At 46.3% G+C, this 25093-nt stretch overlaps 2 protein-coding genes across 3 annotated transcripts in view; one reads left to right on the forward strand and one right to left on the reverse strand.

Moving 5' to 3' along the window:
• Positions 1–25093, forward strand: part of LOC127673838 (histocompatibility antigen 60b-like) — a 344893-nt gene that overhangs the window by 271521 nt on the left and 48279 nt on the right. The window lies entirely within an intron of this gene.
• Positions 198–19512, reverse strand: LOC127673856 (low-density lipoprotein receptor-related protein 11-like). The gene is given in 7 exon segments (XM_052169611.1): positions 198–1707; positions 5828–6034; positions 7466–7591; positions 10802–10949; positions 13233–13393; positions 18798–18896; positions 18899–19512. Coding segments are annotated over 7 exon segments (1347 nt in total). The 5' UTR covers positions 19341–19512; the 3' UTR covers positions 198–1543.

Genomic DNA, 25093 nt, shown 5'->3' on the forward strand with positions numbered 1-25093 from the left:
AGCAGCTCCCACCTCCAACCCCTCTCATTACATAAACGGAAACCCTCCAAAAAAATCGTCATCCAAAACAAACCTTCCTCTTCTACATTCTTCTGCTTTGTGTCCTGTCACCATGGTACAAACTTTAACTAAGGCAATGCGCCATTTCACATTCTCCCTACATCAGAAGGAAAGTTGCAACAAAGGACAAACATGTCTTTTATTTTTATAAATATTTTTATTTTCTATATTCTTTGTTTACATTCCAAATGATTTCCCCTTTCCCAGATGCCCCATCCCCATAGGACAAACATGTCTTAATAGAGAAAGAAACAGTACATGCTTTTAGAAAAATGCATGAAATTCAGAAAATTAAAGTTTCCTGTCTTATTTTTATATATTGCATCAAATATTTATATATATATATATAAAATATCATAAATATATTATATACATAGATTTAAATATTTATAAATATTTATTTATGTCAAAATATTACAATTTTAATATACATCTAATCTTTTATAATTTAAATATTTACATAAAACCAAGGAAGATAAATCTCACACTAAACAGATTCTATCTCTATTTTACCTAGTACTAATAGTCTCTTTCACATACATTTCTTGGTTACAAACACATCTGAACAAAGAACCGCAGAAAGGATGTTCTTTCTGAAAGTGGTGGTTACCGAGTGGGTAGGAGTTAGGAGTTCTGTGGGTACAGACCTTCCTCCAGGTCACTGGCAGAAAGAGTCACTGTGCTCTGCAGCCCTCTGTGGCATCGCCACAGTGAATCAAACCACACACAGGAAAAGGCACACCTGTTAAGCTGTGGTTTTTAATAAAGTTACCCTGTCCCACTTCCTGAGTCAGCACAGCTCTTGAAAGGCCCTGCTAGTTTTAATGAATGTGTGTGAGGTGGGTGGCTCATTGATCCCGTTTCCACCCTATTTCTGGAAAAGTGCAAACTCTGTCAGTGCAGCAGTGGATTGGTTGATGATTAGGGCTCTGCACACCCAGGTCACCCACGGCCCTGAATACAATATTAGGAAACGGGATCTTTGTGGTTATAACTTAAAGACCTCAGTACCCAGTCATTTTCAACTCCGACTGGTGCACTTACAGGAAAACAAGAGAACTCTGAAAGGCACCATGGAAGCAGAGATGTACAAAGGTTAAAGTTACAGCCACCATGAGCTCAGAAACCCCTCGAGCCCCAGAAACTAGAAGGAATGAGAGAGTAGGCTTTCCAAGAACCATCAGGAATGGGATCCGATGCCAACTTCTGGTGTGTCTGAAGACAGCAACAGTGTACTCATAGACATAAAACAAATCAATAATAATAATAATAATAATAATAATTTCTAAAAAAAAGAACTGAGTCTCCAGAGATACGTGGCCACAGCTCCACAGTTGACGAGTGACAGGGAGTCTTATCTAACACTCTGAGACAAGCCCAGTGCAATAGGCCAGCAGGCTGCAGGGCATGCAGACAGGTGCCTGACAGCTGTATCTGTGCTCAGACATCAGTTGTTTATAATTTGTATTTTGGTGTTGTCCAGCTATGAAATGGAGAGGAACAACGTTGTGCTCGGGTCAACTCTGTAGTGTCTCCACGGTTCACACTGACCTGCTTCCGGGGCAGGGTGCTCCGCTCGCGCTTTGCCACTCTTGGACTTGAGAAAGTAATTTCCTTCTTCTTGGTTCTTTCCTGAGGAATTACTGTCTATGGAAAGTAAACAGATATGTTAAAGGGACATTAAAAATGGCACGAAGTAGGAAAAAGGTTTCTCCATGACACACATTAAATATAGAATTACAGCTTTATTTTTTTAATTTAGATATATGTTTGTCTGTGTATGACATGTATATGGATATGGACACCCAGAGGCCAGTTGTGAATCCCCTGATGTAGGTGCCGGGAACCAAACTTGCATTCTCTAGTTGACCACTAATTAATCTTTCCAGTTCCTTGTTTAATTTTTAGAAGATAGATTTTGAGAAAGGGATGGTACTTAAATGGTGTTTACTGAAAAATAATTCAACACAGGCCAGTTGGACATGGTAGTTCATGCCTTTAATCCCAGCATTCTGGAGGCAAAGGAAGATGGATCTCTGGGGGTGAGTGGGGCTCTATGTGAAGTGAAGAAACTTGGTCAGCTCCATTTCAGGAGCTGTGTCAAAACTGCAAGAACTGACCTTCTGGTTTATTCTTCTCATACATTTAAGCATGGTAAAACTTTGGGGGAAGTTTCCATGTGACACATACTAAATATAGAATTCAGGGGTTTTCACAGCAAGCGAGGCTTGTGTGGAGTGACCCCCCCCCCTCGTTCCCTTTGCTCATTTTCAGACCAAGGTCCCAATAAGCTTTGAAGAGGCTCTCTTCAAATGGCCTAGAAGCGATTTAAACAAAACATGATTATCATTTTTTTCTCCTGATGAAGGAAGGTTACTAACACAGCTGGGAAGGTTACTAACACAGCCCAGAGCTGTGTTGGCCTGCATAAAGCTCTACCTAGTAGTTTAAGTCCCTGGGATCCCTCCCCCATCTGCAGTCACAGCTAGGAACATGTTTTCCTGCAGGGTCGGCTTCTAAGATCACCGTCTCTCCTTGAGGCCAAATGGTAGATACATAAAGGAATATATTCATAAATGTATAATATCTAAATGACATTTTTTAAAGATGTAAACAAGGAAAGAGGGTCTCAAAATCTGATGGAACTAACCCTTAGATGAGGGGTGAGCAGTACAGGGGACACTGAGATGGGCTGTTGAGGACTAAGGAGTTTCTTAGAAGAGTTATTAATGCCAGGGACAGACAGGCAGGCAGGCAGGCAGACAGATGGGCAGTAGTGAAGGTTCTGATGAGACTTCTGGCTCCCCACCAGAGACAGATGGCACAATGAAGGATCTGAAGAGAATCAGGGACGTTGTGGCAGAAGAGCCAGTTATGACTCTTTAAGGCCAGGAGGGGGTGGGAGACATGATGATGGATGGACGGATGGATGGATGGACACAATGACATTACATTCTGCTGTTACCATAACAGCTCTGCCATCTGATGGGAACTCACTACCCAGGGGAGGAATCCTGTCTGTACTGACCCAGTAGGGTGCACGTATCTATAAGAAGGCATTCTGACATTGCGATCTTCAAGTTTGTGATAAATGAACCTCCTCACACTGTTCTGTTGGATTCCTGGCACCATCTTAGGAGAACACATGCTTTTACAGCTGTCCCAGAGATCACACTTCCATAGATACAAACAACTTTCCTAGATTTTTGATCATACAGAGTCCGGACAGTTCCCCCTACAACACAAACCCTGAGACGTTCTCTAGACGAGAACATAAAAAAGAGAAACTTTTGAAAACAAGTCTTCAGGCTCTTTTGTGTGTGTGTGTGTGTGACACCTTTAAGAGGTCAGCCATTTCAAGATCAAGCTGAATGTCTCCTGCACCACTGGCTGTCAGAAACTCACAGAAATGGGTGATGGATGCAAGTTTCATGCTCTTTAGGAGCCGTGCATGGCCACAGAGGCAGCTGCTGCCACTGGGTGAGGAGTCTTCCTCACTCTCAGCGCTCTCACCTTCCTTGTCGTTCTCACGGCTGCTTCAGAAGAGCAACGACAAGGAAGGTTTTCCCATGAACTGAGGCATTCTGACCCATGACAGAGCGTGCCTACTGCTGAGTAAGGAGCAATCTCACGAGAGACCAAGGAAAACTGGACAGAGGAAATGCAAGTCTGTTCAAGGATGCATTGTGGATGCCATCTGAGTGTTCTTAAACTTGTATTTTTGCTTATTGTTAAAAATGGGGTGGGGGAGGATATTCCTGGACTGACCGATATCATTGTGCCTCAGTAGTTGGTATATAAAAGAGCTAGGATAACCTGCAGGGTTTTAATCTAAGGGAGATGGTGTCTACCAATATGCTGTCTGAAAGGCCTCAGACAAAGAAGGTGAGAAGCCCAGAACCGCAGCACCCAGGGTTTGACATTATTCCATGCCCTTGCCTCAGGTGCTGATGTACTGCTCTGAGGAAACAATTCACTGAGTCCAGCAAGAAGGACATTGCAGGATGTGCTAAGTGTATGGCCAAGGGAATCAAGACTCCAAGGAAAAACGCCACTAACAGATTGCCCAGAGCTGTAGGCTGTTCCCACCGAGTGCTCTCCTTCTGAGTCCAGTCAATGGTAAGCCTTGAAGAGTGACAAGTGTCCTTTTTGTACCTCTGGCCTCCTGGCTGCTGCACCTGGGTCCCCTGTCCCCTCAGAGGCCAGCTCGGCCTGGTCACGTCCACTCTGCACTCTCCCAGATGTTCCTGCCTCTGGCTATGCCTTCCTATATATCTATAATAAACTTTCTCTTCTATCATAAAAATAAATAAATGCATACATACATAAAAAGGGTAAAAAGTCAATGATCAGACTTGAATCTCAAAGTAAATAATAACATTCTGAAAGCCAGTAGAGTCGTTTACAATGTACGAGTCCCAGAGTTGAACTCCCAGTGTTATAGAAATAAATGCATGAATGTCCTAAAAACAAAGATAAGCTATAGCCTGAGGTGCTGGCACATTTAGTAGAGGAAGGGCACCACAACTGTATGCAGAAAATGGTTTTTTGTACATATTTCAGCTCAATGCCTCGAAGGTCTTGGCTGATCAGCCACAGAACCCACGCATTCTTGAGTTGGCAGTAACTAGAGCCTATGTAAATGGGCACACAACACTCCTTTATACCACTCCGTAGGCCTGGAAGCCTGATTTCCTTCCTCCAGCTAGACTGGATACAAGAAGACAGCATTGTTAGTGAGTGACTTGGACCACACAGAGAACAGGCCCTGCAGCTGCAGCCACATTGGTGACAGTCCGGCCATTGTGCCACAAGGTACTGAGCAGACAGGCCACACTGCAGCTCTGTGCTCCCGATGCCAGGGGCTCCGCGCATTCTAGGCACGCCCTCACTGTGTGACCATTTATAGTGCCCTCCATAAGCTTTAGAAACCTGTTTCTGAGGCAGGGGGTGCTTTGCAGTGGGTCAGTATGTTGTGCGTGTATACAGCCCTGACTTTAATCCTCATCACACACACGAAAATGGTGTCTATGAACACATAAAGAGATTGTTTTCCTTGTCATTACTCCCTAAAATATATAGTATCAAAGTATTTATTTAGCACTTACATTATAAAAGGGATCATATGTAATTTGGAGGTGGTTTACAGTATACAGGAGGATGTATACTGTACTAGTGAGTTTACAATTAAGGGGCCATTAACTTTTTTTATAGTTGTTTATTTTGTATGATGCACATATGCCACGGCCGTGTGTGGAGGTCAGAGGATAACCTCAGGACTCAGGTCTCTCCCTCCAGCAGGTGAGGCCTTGGGTGTGGAATCAGGTTGTCAGGATTTGCAGCAAGTGCCCGTATGCGCCGAGTTGTCCGGGCCCTAGTTGCTACTCTCACAGATGGGACTTGAACTTTGAACTTTGGTTCTCATAGGTCCTGGAACCCACTCCTCAGGGACTGTTCACCAGGCGTTCCTTTCCATTAGTCCACAGTGCATTTCTCTTTAGTGCTGGGGTCAAATCCAAGCCTCTGGATGCGAGACGAGGGCTCTTCCTCTTATACACAGCTCCAGAGCTCCTTCATTGTAAACTCATTAGTACAATGTCAGGGTTGGGTTTTGTTTGTTTTGTTTTGTTTGGCCAAATTCTTCATTTCAATTTTCATCTTTGGAGTACCATTTCCCTGATGGTCTTCAAGCACAAAACATAACTTTGAACCATATTAATATCAACGACTGAGAAACTAGTTATGGAGAGCTCTGTTGAGTCCTTACCTGGCTGGACAGGATGGATCTGACTCTCCGGCGCCTTCTGGGTGGAGTGTATCCTCTTCTCTGTGTGGGATGCAGGAGCCGGCTGCCTGTGGGTAGTGGCTCTCTGGGACCCCGACCTGGGGTCTCCTTCACCTTCACTTAATCCCGTGACTCCTGGCTGGGCAGAAGTAGCCACTGTGTGTGTCACCCACTTGCGGTCAAGAGACACTGTGGAAGAGCTCAGTTACTGGCTGGGTTCCCTCCTTCCTTCCTTCCTTCCTTCCTTCCTTCCTTCCTTCCTTCCTTCCTTCCTTCCATCCTTCCTTCCTTCCTTCCTCGCTTTCCCCCTTCCTCCTTCCCTCCCTCACTTCTTTTCCTCTCTCTCTCTCTCTCTCTCTCTCTCTCTCTCTCTCTCTCTCTCTCTCTCTCTCTCTCTCTCTCTCTCTCTTTGTGTGTGTGTGTGTACACTGCATGTGGCAGCCAGAAGACAACCTTGTTGTTCCTTAGGTGCTATCAACCTCTGCGTTTGAGACAATTCTCTTACTGGCCTAGAGCTTGGGACTCGTGAGGCAGGCAGACTGGCTGAGCAGTAGGCTTCCTCAATCTTGCCTCTGCCTCCTCAGAACTAGGATTAGCACATGATGACATACTAGCATTTTTTTCAACATGGATGCTGAGGAGCTATAATCTCAGCCTTTTTTCTGAACGTTAACTAAAACCATCGTATCTACAGTTGATTTAAAATCACAGATATTTACGTCTACTATCTTACTCAGCTAAGACAGGCAGAGCTCACTAAAACTATTGCTTAGTTTTTAAGTGAGCAATGTGTTCTTTCCTCTTCTAGTGGCTTCCTAACATGGACACGGACATACTCGACATTATATTCTTAGGTTTTGTTTTGTTCTTCTAGTCTCCCCACTTTGCTGCAGTTGGGTCTGAACCTTGGACCTCATGCACTGGAGGCAAGCACTGGACTGCTGAGCTACAACCTAAGTTCCTGTACCTTGTGTTTTGAGACCTTCTCTTTTCTTCTGTCCGTACACCAACCTGACTGGGTTATTTACTACAGCACTTCTTTCTTATGCTACTTTTAGGTTCATGACCTTATACAGCTGACTTATAGGTCACCTTAGCCATACTCCAGTGTGTCATAAACAATCCTTAAAAATGATAGAAGCAATGCCAAGTGTACCCATAGGCCCATGCCTATAATCTCAGAACTCGGAAGGCTAAGGCTAGAGGATTGTAACTGTGAGGTCAGCTATGTGGCAAGACTGCATCACATACACACACACACACACACACACACACACACACAGACACACACAGACACACACAAGGCAATTATCAATTATTAGCAAGGCAATTATTAATGTACTTGATGTTTTTTAAAAGTGTATTACGCTACGTGGTGGACATCAGAGGTTGTAATCAGACCTGTGAGAGTTGATTATCTCTTGCCACCCATGGGTCCTTGGGCTTGAACTCAGATCATGAGGCCATTAGGCTTCAGCAAATGCCTTTATTTACTGAGTCATCTTGCCAGCCCTGCTTCCGTTTTTAAAAAGTACATGTTATTTGGTATTTTACAGACACTGACCTGCTTGTGCTATCCCGTCCAGATCCCTGCCTGAAAAGACCATGCAACTGACTCACAGTTTTGACAGAAGGCTTCATCAGACCCGTCTGGACAATGCCTCACGCCATCACAAGCCAAGGTGATGTCAATGCAGCAGCCACTGTCACAGAAGAAATGGTAGCGGGAACAAGCACTGGAGCATCCTGTTTGTGACCAAGTCTCAGGTCAGAGGGATGCAGGGCAAGTTAACATCCCGTCAGGATGACTGGGGAAAGGACACCAAGCAGGGTAAAGTGGCAGGGATAGTGACATGACAGAACTGGCACAACAGGTCAGAGGGTCCCTCTGTCACCTCTCATTGGACGCTCTGGGCTGCCCCGGAGCTCTCGGTCAGAAGGGTGTCCTTCAAACCTTTGCTGCCCTGGTTCCTTTGCCTTCCACTTGTAACTCAGGTAAAGTTACGAATGGCACCCAGCTAGAAGCTGGCCTTAAGGAGTCCGACAATTTCTTATTTATTCATTCACTTTTATTTATGCACACTGGTGATCTGACTGCACGTCTATCTGTGTGACAGTAGAGGATCCCTTGGGACGGTGGTGAGCTGCCATGTGGGTGCTGGGAATTGAACCCCTTGGCCTCTGGAACAGCAGCCAGTACTCCTAGCTGCTGAGCCGTCTCCCCAGCCCCCTGGCATCCTACCATGACATGGTGACAGGGGACGAAATGGCTCTCTCAGGAACACGACTGGCAGATTATAAGACTCTGCACTAACAGCAAAAGCTAAGCACAGTTGATGTGCTCAGACGGATGTGCATGTATTTTATTGAAAAGCTGTCAACTAAAAGACTGGAAAGTGACCCTGTCTGGGCGCAAGGTGATTGGAAGCGCTCTTGGTCCTAAAGGAGAAAGTAAAGAAAGGAAGAATGCTGGAACTGCTGGGATAGCTCTCAGTGTGGACTCCTTGAAAACTTAGGCCTGTAGGGTCAGCGACAGCCACCAGAGGGAGCAGGCAGAAGCAAGGGCACTGATCACCAAGCAATCTTACTCATGTGACAGGAAAACCCCAAACTGCAGGGTTCTCCTTATTTCTATGTCGCGTTAGACACAGATCAGCATTTATACTTAATCTGTTTCTGGAATAGCGGTCTCTAAACGTTTTAAGCATCATAATAAACACACACCTCAAACTGACTCATAAATTGCATGTGCTGGTGTTCTGAGACACCGCACCCAAGGGGGACTGCAGGATGACTCAGTGGGTAAAGGTGCTGTCACCAAGCCTGAAAACATGCGGTCAATTCCAGGAACCCACAATGCTGGAAAGAGAGCAACAACTCCCCGCAAGCTGTCCTCTGACCTTTACACACGCGTATGCATGTGCAGGCACACACACTGAGTGTGCACACACTGAATAAAAAAACACCACACACCTTATTAAACACACTGAAAAAATGTCAAAAGATTGAAAATGAGTAAAATTAAATGTTCAAGTGTTTTGTTTCCCTGCCCTAAAAAGGGAAGGTGTAGAAGCCCTAGGTGAAGGTGTGAAGGTTGTCCCTATTTGAACCACTCTGCTAGCTCATGGTACAGTGCTCTCTCTCCAGCCTGCTATCTGCAGAGATGGCTCCTCGCATGCATTCAATGTGTGTGCATGTATGTATGTGTGTGCATATGTGTGTGTATGTATGTGTGTGTATGTGTGTGCATATGTGTGTGTAGGTATGTATGTGTATGTGTGTGTGTGTATGTGTATGTATGTGTATGTGTGTGTATGTGTATGTATGTGTATGTGTGTGTATGTGTGTGCATGAGTTTGTGTGTATGTGTGTGCATATGTGTGTGTATGTATGTGTGTGTGTATGTGTGTGTGTATGTATGTGTGCGTAGGTGTGTATGTATGTGTATATATGTGTGTGTATATATGTGTGTGTATGTATGTGTGTATGTGTGTGTATGTATGTGTGTGCATGAGTTTGTGTGTGTATATGTGTGTGTATGTATGTATGTGTATGTGTGTGTGTGTATATATGTGTATGTATGTATGTGTGTGTATGTATGTGTGTATGTGTGTATGTTAATGGAGACAGAAACTCCTGTCTAATGTCCCCGCCTGGTTACCAGGTTTACAAGCAGCATTTCATTGGTGACTTCATAGCACATTCTGTAATTAGGAAGAGCACCTCCATGACTCCTTTTTGGTTGTTTTGTTTTTGTCTTTTTATGTTGAGACAGGGTTTCTCTGTGCAGCTCTGGCTGTTCTGGAACTCACTCTGTAAACCAGGCTGGCCTCAAACTCACAGATTTGCCTGCCTCTGCCTCCTGAGTGCAGGAATTAAGAATGTGCACTAGCACCACTTGGTTTCTATGAAACTTTTGAGCAGAACTTTTTTACTTTGCCTATTTCAGTCCAACTGTAGTCATTAACCACATGTTTTTCTTTCTAATATTTTTAAGTGGTTTATCATATAAACTATTGATATAGTCAAGTCTGCTTTCTAGCCTATCATATGCCTTTCCTCCCTATACCCCATATTTTATTTTTAATTTATGGGCAATAGCATATAGATATATGGGGTATGTGTTGATATGCATATAATACACATACATGCATATATGTATATACTATTTGTATGTACATATTTAGTACTAACTAGATTAAGTCAGTAAACAATCTATATCACGTTTTCTACTCATTTTTTTTTTGTGGTAAGAATATTTAAACTTATTCTTTTGACTCATTCTATTTATTTGGATTTTTTGGTTTTGTTTGTTTGTTTGTTTGTTTTGGATTTTTTTTTTTGAGACAGGGTTTCTCTGTATAGTCCTGGCTGTCCTGGAACTCACTCTGTAGACCAGGCTGGCCTCGAACTCAGAAATCCACCTGCCTCTGCCTCCCAGAGTGCTGGGATTACAGGCGTGCACCACCGCAGCCCGGCTTTATTTGGATTATTTACAAGTATTTCCTACATAATGACCTCAGCTTTTAGCCACCATTCTACCTGTGATTTCACCCTGTGATTCCATTGGCTGAACTGTTTAAACTGTAGAATTCAGTTAAACACTTCAAACATGCGTATCAGAAGGGCCCTCTGTCTTTACATTAAACCCTCTTCTAGGAAAGCGAGGTGCTGTCTTTAACAAGGTCAAAGAGGAAAGGCAGAAGGTCAGCACTCAGGACCCTGGCTCATGGTCTACGCCCTGAGAATGCTCTCTGCACTCTCACCAGTGGGATCCTAATGGTCCTAAACATAGAGTCCATATTTGCTGTTACATTTTTAGTAAACACTTCAAGCACTGAAAATAAGACGGAGGAGCCCGTGAACTGTGACCCCAGGATGTGCATCCCACTGACACGATCCTTCCACGACCAGCTGGGTTTGGCTTACCGTGGGGACACAATGGAAGGACTTTACCCTCATCTCCCGTGGAGTAGAGCCGGGGAAGCACAGTCACAGACACGTTGTCGGAGCTTCTCTGACCCACAGAGTCAGTCACAGTCAGCTGGAAGACGTACGCTCCTTCCTTCAGGCGGGACAGCCTCAGGGTTCCTGGCTGAGGCACCTGCCAGACAAACAGGTTAGGGAAGAGAGCTTAGTGCAGAGCACCAGGAGCACAGAGGGACAAGCACCCTGCCCCTTCCCCGAGACGAGCCGTCCGCTCCTCTTATCTCCTTAGAAGTGATAAATAAATAACTTTGAAACAGAAACAATAACAAATGATGGGTGACGCTCCAAGGTAGAAATGACTTCTGATGTACAAATTAAACCAAAACGTTGAAATGTAAAGAAGACAGACAGGAAGGAGGTCCTGCAAGGGGCGGGCAGTCAGGCACACAGACACAGGAAAGGGGAGGCCATGATGGCGGCGGTCACGTGGAAGGATGAAGCGGGTGGTCGGAAACCCTGCTAACAGAAGACTCAGCGTGAACCTATCCTATGACACAGCTACTAACACAGTTCATGCAACTGGCTTTGTTAGCAGGCATCAGGACCAATGTGCAGATCACAGGAGGGTGTTAGCAGGTTCAGAAGGAACCACAGCGTACACGAGGAATTCAATCAGGGGCTTCAGATTTTATGGAGAATACACATCTAAGAAAATCTGGATTAGGCTAGAAGGTAGATGGTCTGGAAATCATTACCAGGATTTTTATACAGAATAAAAGGATGCACTCAGCATTTTCCAAAGGGAAGTCTAGTACAGTACATAGAGCCAAGTACAGACTGTTTGGTTAAGTAGTAGAGCTGATTAACAGTAAGCTAAGGCTGGGCGGTGGCGCACGCCTGTAATCCCAGCACTCTGGGAGGCAGAGGCAGGTGGATTTCTGAGTTTGTGGCCAGCCTGGTCTACAGAGTGAGTTCCAGGACAGCCAGGGCTATACAGAGAAACCCTGTCTCGAAAACACCAAATCCAACAGTAAGCTAGGACAGAGGTTCTCAGCCTGTGAGACATGACCCTATTGGGGTCACATATCAGATACCCTGTTCTAGTGGTTTGAATATGTTTGGCCCAGGGAGTGGCACTATTAGGAGGTGTGGCCTTGTTGGAGTAGGTGTGTCACTGTGGGCGTGGGCTTTAAGACCCTCATCCTAGCTGCCTGGAAGTGAATATTCTGCTAGCAGCCTTCAGATGAAGATGTAGAACTCTCAGCTCCTCCTGCGCCATGCCTACCTGGATGCTGCCATGCGCCCATCTTGATGACACTGGACTGAAGCAGAAACTCCCTTTATACATCATGTCCTAAGCTGGTGGTTCTCAGCCTTCCTAATGCTCTCGCAACCCTTTAATACAGCTACTCATGTTGTGGTGACCCCCAACCATAAAATTATCTTTGTTGCTGCTTCATAACTATACATTTTGCTACTGTTATGAATCATAATGTAAATATCTGATAGTTAGGGTTTTTCTGCTGTGAACAGACACCATGACCAAGGCAGCTCTTATAAGGACAATATTTAATTGGGGCTGGCTCACAGGTTCAGAGATTCAGTCCAAAGTGAGTGTGTGAGACTTAGTATGGAAGTGTTCCTCGTTAGAAATGGCTCTAACTGTCTCATGGCTGGGATATGCAGCACCTCCGCCCCAGGGGAGCAGGGAGCAGGACGGCCTTATGCTGTGCCCATCTCACTTCTTAGCACAGTGTCACGAGGAGGATTACAGTGCTTCCAGATCACGTAAAGAAAGAATTCATTCCATTATTATTGACTCCCTCTTTATATTCCTTCCTTTCAGACTTTTTTTGTTTTGTTTTGTTTTGTTTTGTTACAGGGTTTCTCTGTGTTATCCTGGTTGTCCTGGAACTCACTCTGTAGACCAGGCTGGCCTTGAACTCAGAAATTTGCCTGCCTCTGCCTCCTGAGTGCCAGGATTAAAGGTGTGCACCAACACTGCCCGGTACTTTCTAAACTTTTAGTCCAGGGTAGCCAGGCATTGGTGACCTAGTCTAGATTGGCCTTGAATCACAAGATTCTCCTGCCTCAACCCACTGAGTACTAGAATTACAGGCACGTGCCATCATACTTGGCCATGACCTAAATCTTATACTAAGAAAAGAGAAAACCTTTTAAAAAAGGAACCAGAATTATTGAAACACAGCCTAAGTCTTTTCCTCTGAGCTGAAGGAGCAGGACCCTGGCAAGCTCTCAAGCAAACAATCAAGACCGTTTACTGAGCACCAAAGGGAGTTTACAGAATAAATCATTTTTAGGATAATCGATTTTATGATCTGTCCATCGTAAGTCCACTCTGCTTGCTTACGTGCATTTAGGGACTGACAGCGAAGGACATTACAGAAAACCACTTCCCAGAAACATCAGTTTTGATAGCAAGATCAACAAGAGTCACCTTCATGTCCACTGACGACGGGTCACCCTGCTGCAGCATCCACTCATAAAGGATAATGGCGTGATCATCTGTGCTTTCTCGGCCGTCTAGAACTACCCCGTCTGTGGGCAGCTGTAAAACCACATCCTTCCCAGCCCTGCTGACTGGAGGCTCGTCTTCACCTGTGAGAGAGAAGAGACGTGAGAGGCGTGCTCTCTGATTCCCCAGCCGATCTTGTCTGCAGATCAGTCCATCCAAAAAACCTCAAAGAGAATAACTTCCATCCTATTCTGACATGGACTTTCAGCAATGCTGCATGTGGAAGAGGAAGTATGGCGTGCTATAGAAAACTAATTATATATATGTATATACGTATATATGTATATATATGAGTATACACATACATATATGTGTGTATATATACATACATACATATATACTCATATATATACATATACATACATCTGTACATATATATATATACACACACACATACACATATATTTATGTGTATATATGAGTACACTGTAGCTGTTTAGAGGGCATTGGATCCCATTACAGATGGTTGTGAGCCACCATGTTGTTGCTGGAAATTGGACCGAGGTCCTCTAGAAGAGCACCCAGTGCTCTTAACCACAGAGCTATCTCTCCAGCCCCATTAAAAAAATTTTTTTTAAATGATTTACTTTTAAGTTATGTGCATTGGTGTTTTTCCAGCATGTGTGTCTATGTGATGTTGTCAGAGATCCTGGAACTGGAGTTACAGACAGGTGTGGATGGCCATGTGGGTGCCGGGAATTGAACCCAGGCCCTGAGGAGGAACAGCCAGTATTTTTAACCACTGAGCCATCTCTCCGGCTCCCAATAATATATTTTTTAAAACCTTCAAAGGTTTTACATGGAAGAATGAGAAAGCACTGAAATATCTTGCTTGTCAGGAAACAAATTAATCTTGCCTCTCGTGAAGAAAAGTCATAACCGTCACTGACTTTGTTTAACTGCATCATAGATATGACTTCTGAGCCCAGGGAAACCCTCACAGTCTAACTTGACCTCTGATGACCTCTGAGAAAACAATTTCTCCTCAGTTCCAGTTCCAGTCAGGCTAATTATACCAGAGCTTATCTACACAGAAACAGTTCTGGAAGCAAACAAAGCACAACCCTCCAAGAGTGAGATAAATGTAATTTCGAATTTTCATTATAAATAAAAATGTAATTGAGCATGTTAAGTACTGTGGGAACATTGATTTATTTTGGGAACTAACCACAGTGGGTCAGACCTAGGGAGGTGAAGTGCGACTCACACAGCTGAGACTGAGGGCTGCCAGGCGGGGCTTACTGCACAGAAGGAGCTAGCGGCCTCTTCCCACACCTGCTGCGACTGGAGCTTCCCTGACAGACCTGAATCTGTGCCAAGTGGTACAAAGGCTACAGACAGGCTGGGCAATCCAAAAACAAGGTGGGGCCAGAGAAGGGAAGGCAGGCCTACAGATGCAGAGACGAAAGCTTTCTGGGATTGTTTGTCTCTCCTTTCCAGGCTGTTGAATCAATCATTTATTTATTTTTTAAACTGCATCACTGAAGAAAAAAAAAATCCATAATTCCAGTATGGCTCTCATTATTTTAAGTATGTGAAGTCCCATCTGTCTTTCCCATAGGATACCGATGATCAAATACAACAACAACAATGAAATGTATTATTAATTAATTTAATTAATAAAATTAATTTTGAAATTAAATAAGTAAAACAACTGTGTAACAATTATACGATATTTATAATATATAATAAAATATTATATGCTATATGTTATATGATTTATACTCTATTTATTTTTGAGAAAGAGTTTCTCTGTGTAACAGAGCCCTCACTTGTCCTGGACTCTTCATAGACCTGGATGGCCTTAAACTCAGAGATCCACCTGTTTCTGCCTCTGCCCCTGCCCCTGCCCCTGCCCCTGCCCCTGCCCCTGCTCCTTCCCCTGCCCTCTGCCTCTGCCCCTGCCCCTGCTCCTTCCCCTGCCTCCTGAGTGCTGGGATGAAATGAGTGCACCTTACTGGTAAGTTATTTGTACCACGTAGTGCAGTGTGCTAAGGGTTCTACCTGCATCTCCTCACTTGACATTCACTATCAGTCTGAATGAAACATTTATATTTCATCAACTTTATCACTGTAAACAATACCACAATTATCATATTATTGCTCATACTGTTTCTCTAGCACATATTATTGTCCTTAAAAAACAAACAAAACCCCCAAAAACTAGAACAGTGGTTCTCAACCTGTGGGTCACGACCCCTCTGGCAAACCTCTATCTCCAAAATTATTTACATTAGGATTCATAACAGTAGCAAAATTACAGTATGAAGCAGCAACAGAGATAATTTTATGGTGGGGTGGGTCACCACAACATGAGGTTGTGTATTAAAGCATTAGGAAGGCTGAGAACCCCTACCCTCGAAGAATGGATATTTTAAATCTCTGATATATTATTTCCTAGTTGGCTTCCAAGAGCTTGGTACCAGTTTACACCATCAATGCTCATGAGTATACAGTGTCTCACACGTGTGCCAGGTTAGATTTTTTTTATACAATTTAGTAAGTGTAAGCTGACATTTACATTTGATTCCCCCCCCACACACACACACACACTCTTTCTGATGGTACTGGGGATTGAGCCTAGGCCCTCCGATGTGCTAGCTAAGTGCTGTCCCTTGAAGCCATATGCCTAGCCTCTGCCTACCTTTAACTCGGGCCACTTCCTGTGTTTATCAGCTGCATGTCTTCTTTACTTGAACCTTTGCTTATTTACTTTTGTCAAAGCAGCCCTTAGCTCTGCTAATATTTTAAGAGTGTATTTCCTAGACTCTTGTTTACAGTTCCTTATTTATTGACACAGTTTTTTGAATTTGTACAAAATCTTTCTTTGATGGTCTACTTAACTGATTTGAAGACTTCTTCCTTCCAGATAGACAATACTGAATTTAGCTTCTAGTTTTTCTAACTGTGGAGTAGACTGCGGCTTAATTTTAAAATACTTGTGTATATAGGGCCACTGAGATGGCTCAGAAAATTTGACAACTTGAATTCTACCTCCAAGATCCACACGATGGAAGAAAACCAACCTCCTGCAAGTTTGCCTGTCTCCCATACAAAGGCCGTGGCAGGCATGTCCATAAACACACTGAATAAGTAAAGGATGTGAATGCTTCTGTTAATCCTAGCACTCGGGAGGCAGAGGCAGGCAGACCTCTGCGAGTCTGAGGCCAGCCTGGTCTATGAAAAGAGTCCAGGATGGCCAGGCCTCTGTTACCCAGAAAGACTGTCTCAAAAATCAAAACCAAAAACAAACAAACGTAAATATCCATCTGGGACGTGTGTGTGGTCAGAGTTGTCTCAATACCTTTTCTGCAACACTGCCAACAAGTAATCTGAGTATTATTTATTTAGCCAGGTTAGTGGAGATGAGTCAGCCTGCTGCAGGGGATCAGCCCTGAACAGGAAGGTCGGTCCTCGATACCTACTTGAAGACCTACAGCAGAGGGAGGTCTGCTTGGGAGAAGGCTGAATTTCACCGGAGGCTTTGGTTTGACTTGCAAAGGGTTCTTTCCAAGCGCTACGCAGAGACACTGGACTTCAGGCTAGCTTAGTTAAAACAGCACACAGGTTCTGGTCCCTGAACGCTGAGAGATGATGTTCTCAACTCCTACAGGATCCCAAGGACGTGGGCCTCCACCCCACAGCCCTCTTTACTCAAGGCCTCCCACGGGTCTGTCCAATCAGTCACACCAGCCAGCCACAAGGTTCTGTAATGATACCATAGACACCTACACTGCCCAGAAAAATCACAAGAAACATCCACGCTCACTCATTATGGCAACTTGAGCTAGAACAGAGCCAAGTCCAAGATGGTTGGTGTGGGAGGAGCCTAGACTCAATCTGGAGGATCTCTGGCACTTCAGATGTTCTAGCAGGTAGGCTGTCACATCAAGATACCTTCCTACTCTATCTTCAATTCTCTCACTATCTCTAACAGCTGTGTCAGGCTTGAGAGTGACAGGCCCAGGGCTGTGAGGGAAAGCTCTGGGAGCTATTCCAGGGCTCAGCTCAGCAAACTACTTGCTGAGTGGCCCTCAGGCAAGTTGCTTTCCAGGCCAGCCTTCCCTACAACAGGATTTGACCTTTGAGCTGTTGTGAGAAATAGCAAATAGTTTAAAACAGCTTCTAACATCGAACTCACCCAGAGTGACCAATATACTGGCAGATGGGTAAACCATTCTAAATCTATCCGGTCCCATCCAGCAAACATCCTCACCCCCATCCTGCCCCGTTTCTTCCTTAAAGACTGGTTACAATTCCCTGCAAGGAGCATTGCTAAATCATGGTCTCATTTAGCCTCAAGTTCCACATGCTCACAAGATTCACAAGAAAGCAGGAAAGAAAGCATAATAATCCTGAAAGGAAAGCCGACGTGGTCTTACAAACAAAGAACTCAAACAGGTAAGCATCTGGACCGGGAATCCCCGGAGTCTGTAAAATGCCCTTTGCCTCCATACAGGGCCAATCAATGCAGCCGGCAAGCCAAGGCCGCACCAGAGGTCGCTGAGGACCGGAAGAAATCTGGGCACATCAGCGCTTCCTGGAGAGTGGGCATGAGAGTGCTCCCCAGAGAGGAGGTCATGCCAGTGGTCACTTGGCAAACTCCCTGTTGAGAAAGGAAGGACTGAGTGGGAGGGAGGGTAAAAAAACCACTTAGATGGCTTTTGTTTGGGCCTTACTCTTAATCCTGTTTACTTTCCACACCCTGGGTCTAAGGAAAGCTCGGGTAGCAATGCAAATTTGTGACAGAGGAGCACGGCTAACAAGGGGGTGGGGGTGGGGGTGGGGAGGATAAACTGTTTCTGTGCTACTTTGCCCCTGCTTTGTGCCTTGGTTTTTCTAGAGCAACTGATATAAAAGCCACAGGGCAAGCTGTTTAGGCCTTTTAAAGAGAGACAAACTTTATACACTGTGTCCTTAGCCCAGCAGACTCCAGTACAGAGTTCCGACCCCCTCCGCACACAGCCGGCCATCCTTAAATTGAGCGGGACACAAAACCAACAAGGTCACGAATGTGAAGAAATTTTTGGGCAAGGGGTGGAAGAAAAGAATGAAGACCGAGTGACAAGTTTTCCTTTACATTTTTTTTTAATCTGAATTAAGTATGTGCAGGCAGAGAGCCAAAGCAGGAAGCAGGAGTGGGTGTTAGGAGCAACTCTGTATCTAATCAAATCTTGTCCTTGCTATTTCCTGCTGTAAAACACGCTTCATAAAACCTATGAGACGAAATAAAACTAAAATGATCTTGACTGGGATAAAGAAGGTTCTGAGATATCTTCTTAAATCGATCCGTGAGTCCTCTCGGATCTGCCCTCCTATCTTTCAAAGGTAGCCCAATGGACTACCCATTTACCGCACTTTCTTAGCACCAGCCCAAAGTCTGAAAAAAATGTGAGCCACTTTCCCTGTTACCTGCAGCTTTTATCCTCTGGAAGCAGAGGAGTTTGCATGCTTGGTGGCAGGCGGGACCCTCCTGGTGGCGCTTACCTGGCCCGGCAGAGAACCCGGCGGCGTCCCCGGCGCGACTGAGGGTGTAAGTGCGGAACCCGTGGAGCGGCGCGAACTTGCAGACGCTGCGGTTGAACAGTAGCAGCGGGGCGCGGGCATGGGTGCGGGCACGCTGGGCCCCCGGGGCAGCTGCACCACCGCCACCGAGCAGCTCGGCTCGGAGCAGCAGGCCGCCACGCACTGCCGCCAGCCGCGCACGGTCCCGGGCGCGCGCAGGAAGCTGGCTCCCGCCGCGATGGAGTCCTGCGGGCGGATGATGGTGTCGGGCACCGCCCGGTAGACCGCCGTACCGCCCGCACCCGGGCAATCCTCCCGCGGGCCGCCCAGCAGCTCCGGTTCCAGCTCCTCGCGAGGCCGTGCCCGCTGTAGCTGCCGGCGAAAGTCCTGAAGCAGCCTATCCACCCCGGACGACGAAGCGGCGGGCTCCCCGGGCCGGCCGCCGGGCAGCCAGAGGCAGAGCAGCAGCACCCCGCAGAGCGCGCGGTGCCGGGAGCCGGGGCCTGGTTCTCCCCGGGCGGCCATGGCACGAGCGCGGCCTCAGAGCTCGGCGGCCCCGGGGCCTGGCTGCTTCACGGAGGCGGCGGGCGTGCCGGCTTCGAGAGGCATCGCGGGCCGTACTCGGCCGGACTTGGCGCCGCCCTGGCCCTTCTACCAGGCTACGGGCTTTCGGTGCCTCGATCTTCGCTTCGGCCGCGGAAGCACAGCGGGGCGACGAGCGGCCTCTGCGTGGATCAGCACCGGCGTGCGGACAGCGGCTGCGGCGGGGCGGAGCCTGGCGTGCTGGGGCGGCTCGGGGCGGGACTTCCGCAGGCGCGCGGCGGGGAGGAGGAGGGGACTCCCCGGAGTTGCCTGGCTGCCCCGCGTCGTGATCGCACCCTAGGCAGCGTGGGTGTTTGGGCCTAGCAGGCATCACTAAGCAAGCAGACCCGCGCAAGGCCATAGCTCACAGGGTAGAGCGCTCGGGGTTGGAGGGGAGAGTCGGTAAATCCATCAGTCTAAAGTCCGGGGCTACTCCGGAGAGCGACCGGCACAGCCAGGCAACCACAGACAACTTTGCCAGGGTTTTGGCTTGCAGCTTCGTTGCATTATGTATTATTGAAGAGATTTGGAGTACGGTCGGTAATAAAGGAAACAGAACATTTACTTTCAGGTTCTAATTCGCCTTTCAGTTTCGTTTAGAGAACTTAAAACACCAGAAGTTTAGCAATGGAGAGCTGAACTTGTAGGGAGACAAAAGCCTGGTGGTATGGGAAGGAGGGTGGAGCCGATTGATGATCCCGCATCAGTTTACTGGGTGTTGGAATGGATGGCACCTGACTTCGTTTGACTGATAGGACACAACACTCTTCAGTGTGCGGCTTTAAGATCAAGATATCATCGTATTCATTTCTAAAATCATAGATGGTCTCATTGTCCTCACAGAGTAGAAGGCGCCTCCTAGGGTTCCCTAATCCCACTCAAGACCCCTCATCCTTATATTCTAAGTCACCATCTCAATCGTAGAATGCCTGTATATATACAAGATCCCAAGTTCAATCCCTAGCAACACACGCATACACACACACACACACACACACACACACACACACACACACGGTATCTCACTATGTAGCACACACAGGCTGGCCTTGAACTCATCTACTCCGGCCTTCTCCTGAGTGCTGAGATCACAGGGCCGCACCACCTCTGTTCTCATCTCGTATTTTAATTTTACAGATGAGAAACCAGCCACACTCACTCCTGTGCCAGCCTAAGGTAAACTCTCCTGTTGGTTCCCTGTTTCCTTTCTCTCTCATCATTCTCCAAGTTCCCCTCTCACCTCCACCCTGGAGATGTAATATAGTTATGGCCCGTCATCTCCCCTCCCTGTGCCCATCTCCTCCTGCCTAGGAAGCCACAGTCTCAACCCTCTCCTGCCCTCAACTGCTTGCTTGGTCTTTTCCTGTATCAAAACTCCTGTCGTTCACACAATTACAGGATCCCCAAATCTCTCATATCTCACTCTGTTCTACACCGCCAAAAGTCTCTTATCTCCACTTCCCTTCAACGTAGTTTCATTTTCCACTCTCCTCTGTCCCTCCTTGGACTACACACACCTAATGTGTGTGTGTGTGTGTGTGTGTGTGTGTGTGTACATTTCAAAGTTAAGCCTGAAATCAAACATACTAGATAGCAGGTGGTCCTCATACTCTTCAGAGATCTCTGAATATGACATTTCAAGTGTTTGATAATTAGAGAGACATTGAAGGGCTTCCTAGCAGGCCTGGGCATGGTAAACATGGCTCTGTCAGCCTTGCTCTTCCCCCCTTCCCTCTGCCTTGCTAAACTGTTAGATTACCTTCCTAAAGCCACCAAGGTCGAGCCCCTCATCTGGCCACTTGCTCCCTCTGAGGCTGCCGACCAAGGGCCAGCAGTCAGAAGCCCTCCCTCTTTTGGCTGACCTCATTAACATGCCCAGTTAAAATTAGCCAGCTCATCCTAACGGGGATTTCCTTTTTCAGTTTACAAACTGTCATTTACTTATAGGTGTGTTTTTCTCCTCTCTATCCTTTGTCCCACAGGGGCAAATAAATCTTTGTTTTGAGGTGTCTTGTGCCAACTTCGAGGCCCTTTCAAACACAGTGATGCCTAACCCAGATCTTGTGGTCACCAAAGAAGACAGATAGGGCGCAGTGATGACAGTGACTCCATCTGGATTGTGGTAACACTAACCACTGGGAAAGCTGCCCACGCCTCACTGGATGGCTTGGTGCCAACTGGAAACATTTTTGGGATAATTGCTCTGCTCTGCCTAGTCAAAGTGATGTCAATTTTTCCAAGTACAAAAACAAACAAACAAAAATCTCTAAGATCTGAATCTGACAGCCCAAGGCTACTGCCCTGTGTGACAGCTGAAGGCCTACCATTGCTGCCCGGCCATGAAGACCAGGGGAGCCTAGGGCTATTGTCTAGGTCGTGAAAAATCTCTACTGTTTTAACTGATCGAGGCCATTAGATTATACCTCCTCCTATAATCCATCCTCAGTTCTCTGATGATACTGACTGACCTGCCTAACCGCACACTGCTCTCTCTCCCCCACTCACCCCTTTCCCTCACCCACAGTCAGAATACACACCCAGTATTCCAAACCCCTCACACCCCACCGTTCACTTGCTTGTTGGGGGTTGGTCTGGTGTTGTGTATACAAATCCCAAATTCTGAACACCAAGATCTGGTTGTTCCCAGTGAGCGAATTCTCAGGTGCACGATCCTTTGTTGTGGGAACCTTGCTCCCCAGCACCTTGAATTCCCCCACCTGCCTATTCCTGGGGGGTGGGATCTCTCCCCCTCCCCCTCTCCCTTGTCCTCTTCCCCTTCCCCAAGTACCAGGACCACGAGCCTAAAAGTTTCATATGTACAGCCAAGATAAAAAATTTCCCGTAAACTCCTTCAGTATTTAGTTTATCTGTCCTAGCAGATTTCAAATCAACTAAAAACTGCTCCGGCAACTTGCCAGCTCCAGATGTTCCCTCAGAATCCACATTCTAGACAGCTCCAAAGCAACCAGCCCCAGACTTTCTAGCATCACAAACTGCTCCAATCTTGCCTGAACTGCCCCAATCCTGCCTGAACTGCTTCAATCCTGCCTGAACTGCCTCAATCCTGCCTGAACTGCCCCAAACCTGCCTGAACTGCCCCAATCCTGCCTGAACTGCCCAGTCCTTAATTTTACAGATAAGAAACAAGATGCACAAAACTGAAAGATTATATTTCCTGCAACCAGGTGGGTCTAACTTTTCTCTGAACATGCTAATGAAGTGGTCAGTATACTTAGACCTGCCCTCCATATCTTCATCTGTACCCCTTTCATGGAGTCTTCTCTGCCTGCTGGGACAGATTTAGCTCTCAGGTGACTCTATCCCCACCCTGTGTTGGAAGCAGTTGTGAACACCTGGCCTAGATGAACCACTCAGAAGTTTTCTTCTAGGATATAAGATGGGGAACAGAGAGACACAAGCTAAGTCAGTGTGGGAGGAATTGCTGAGGGGTCAGGTAGGCTGGGCGGGGCTACTGTAGGGAGACAGAGGAGCTGCCCAGCAGAGGGAGGGAAATGCGGACAAATAGCCAAGTGCACCTGACTCACTAGAAAAGGCGCTCCCTGGCTCCACTCTCTCTTACTCTCTTGCCTGCCTTCTTGCTCTCCCTCTGTCCTCTTGTCCCCCTCTTTCCCCATTCCCCTGCCCCTCGCTCTCCACATGTTCCTGTGCTCATGGCCAGCTTTTTCTCCCCCGCCCCCAAACCCCCTCTACATCTCTCTGTGTAAAACTGCCCACTTCTCAGGGCAGGCCTGAAGCTAAATACCTTTTCCAGGGAGGAATGTCTAAGAAGGAAAGCTAGTTGGCTAAGCCCTCCAGGCCTTTAGGTACCTCATTAAAATGGAGATCTGTCTTGAGCCTACAGAGGGGCTTGTGGCATTGCCCTTACATGCTGAGGGACACAAATCTCTGGGGGAGCTGCAGCTAGTGGCAGGGGCTGGTGCCTGGGAACAGGTAAAGCTTCCACTATCCCTTCAGTGTCGCCCAGGCTTTTAGCCTTAGTTCATCCCGGGACCATGCTACCTTTCACAGTCCCACACTTAGTAATGGAGCACTGAGAGAAGAAGAAGGGGAGACAGGAACTTCCTGACCCTACTTATCCCAACACACACACACACACACACACACACACACACACACACACACACACACATCTTCTTGGAATATGATCAAGATTTGAGTGTCAAGCATGGTTAAGTCAGTGGATTGAGTAACTGTTTCAGGAGTCAAGGGTGTAGATGATGTCTCTGAGCATGGGCGAGTATTCCTTTCAGAATAGCACAACTGAGCAAAGGATGCATCCGCTAAGTCTGACAGAATGACAAGATCTCACGAAAGTGCTGCTGCCGATTGCATAGAATTGGGTCTTCATTACATGCTTCAGGAACTCAGGAGTCCACAGTTATGTGCAAGTTTTTCCTCAAAGTTTCATAATTTTTTGATAAAATAAGAAAAATAGGTGCTCAGTACAGCTTGATCAGAACTAGACAGGCTGTCCTGCCTCTCTTTTGTCTTGTCGCCCCATCGCCTTTCTTCTAGGTAGCTCAAAGGAACCCTGTTGACTGTCCTGCGGGTCGGGACAGCCATAGACCTGGGATGCTCTCAGTGTTTGCCAGAGAGTGTCTTTCCGCAACGGGGAGCGATCAGGAGCTGAGACATATAATGAGTCAGAGTCCTAAGGAATAGGAGACTAAATGCTTGGCTCTAAAAGGTCTTCTATAATGACATACCTCCTTCCTGATCACCACCATGAAGGTCCTGGGAACAGAGACTAGGAACTGGAAAAAAATGTAAGCACTAAAGGATGGGGAAAGAGCTGTAAAATGGTGTGTTCTGGACATAACTTGGATATTTTTACTGATGAATAATATGGTTGTTTGCACAAAATCAAACTAGCAAAATCCCAGCACAGATGTTCTCCAAGGTCCTCTGCATATTGAGGAACCAACAGCAGTTAGCTGGTAGCAGCTGGGTGAGGGGGAGGATGATCCTTTGTTTAATATATGACCACTGAACCATACGATGACAACACATGTTTAATCCCAGCACTCGGGAGTCAGAGGCAGGTAGATCTCTGAGTTTGACACCACCCTGGTCTACGGTAAGTTCCAGGACAGCCAGGGCTTCACAGAGAAACCCTGTCTCAGGGGATAGAAAAAGGAAAGAAAGAAAGAAAGAAAGAAAGAAAGAAAGAAAGAAAGAAAGAAAGAAAGAAAGAAAGAAAGAAAGAAAGGAAGGAAGGAAGGAAGGAAGGAAGGAAGGAAGGAAGGAAGGAAGGAAGGAAGGAAGGAAGGAAAAGGAAAGAAGAAAGAAAGAAAAGAAATATTTGACCACCCACACAAACATGTCCAGCAGCAACTGGACTTAGTGGCTTGTAAAAAGAGAAGATGCCAGGCACAGTATGTGAAACTTCAGTCCCAGAATTGTGAATGTAATTGAAGAGGGCCAGGGTGCAGCTTAATTTGGTAGCCACACTTGGCAGTGCCTGTCAGCAACCGTCTACAAATAGATAAAAGCATTCAAGTTATGTTTTGGAGATGACACATGGCTTTGCTTGGTCTTCAGTGCATAATTCTGATTTGCAAGGCTTTCAGAAACCTCAAGATTTATTCTTGCAGCTGATATGGCTTTCCTGCCATTATTAAATTAATATAATAGTTCCTGGGCATTAGCCCACTCTATTGGGTAGGTGTTCTGCA

Source organism: Apodemus sylvaticus, chromosome 23 (genome assembly GCF_947179515.1).
Source record: "Apodemus sylvaticus chromosome 23, mApoSyl1.1, whole genome shotgun sequence".
Taxonomy (NCBI): domain Eukaryota; kingdom Metazoa; phylum Chordata; class Mammalia; order Rodentia; family Muridae; genus Apodemus; species Apodemus sylvaticus.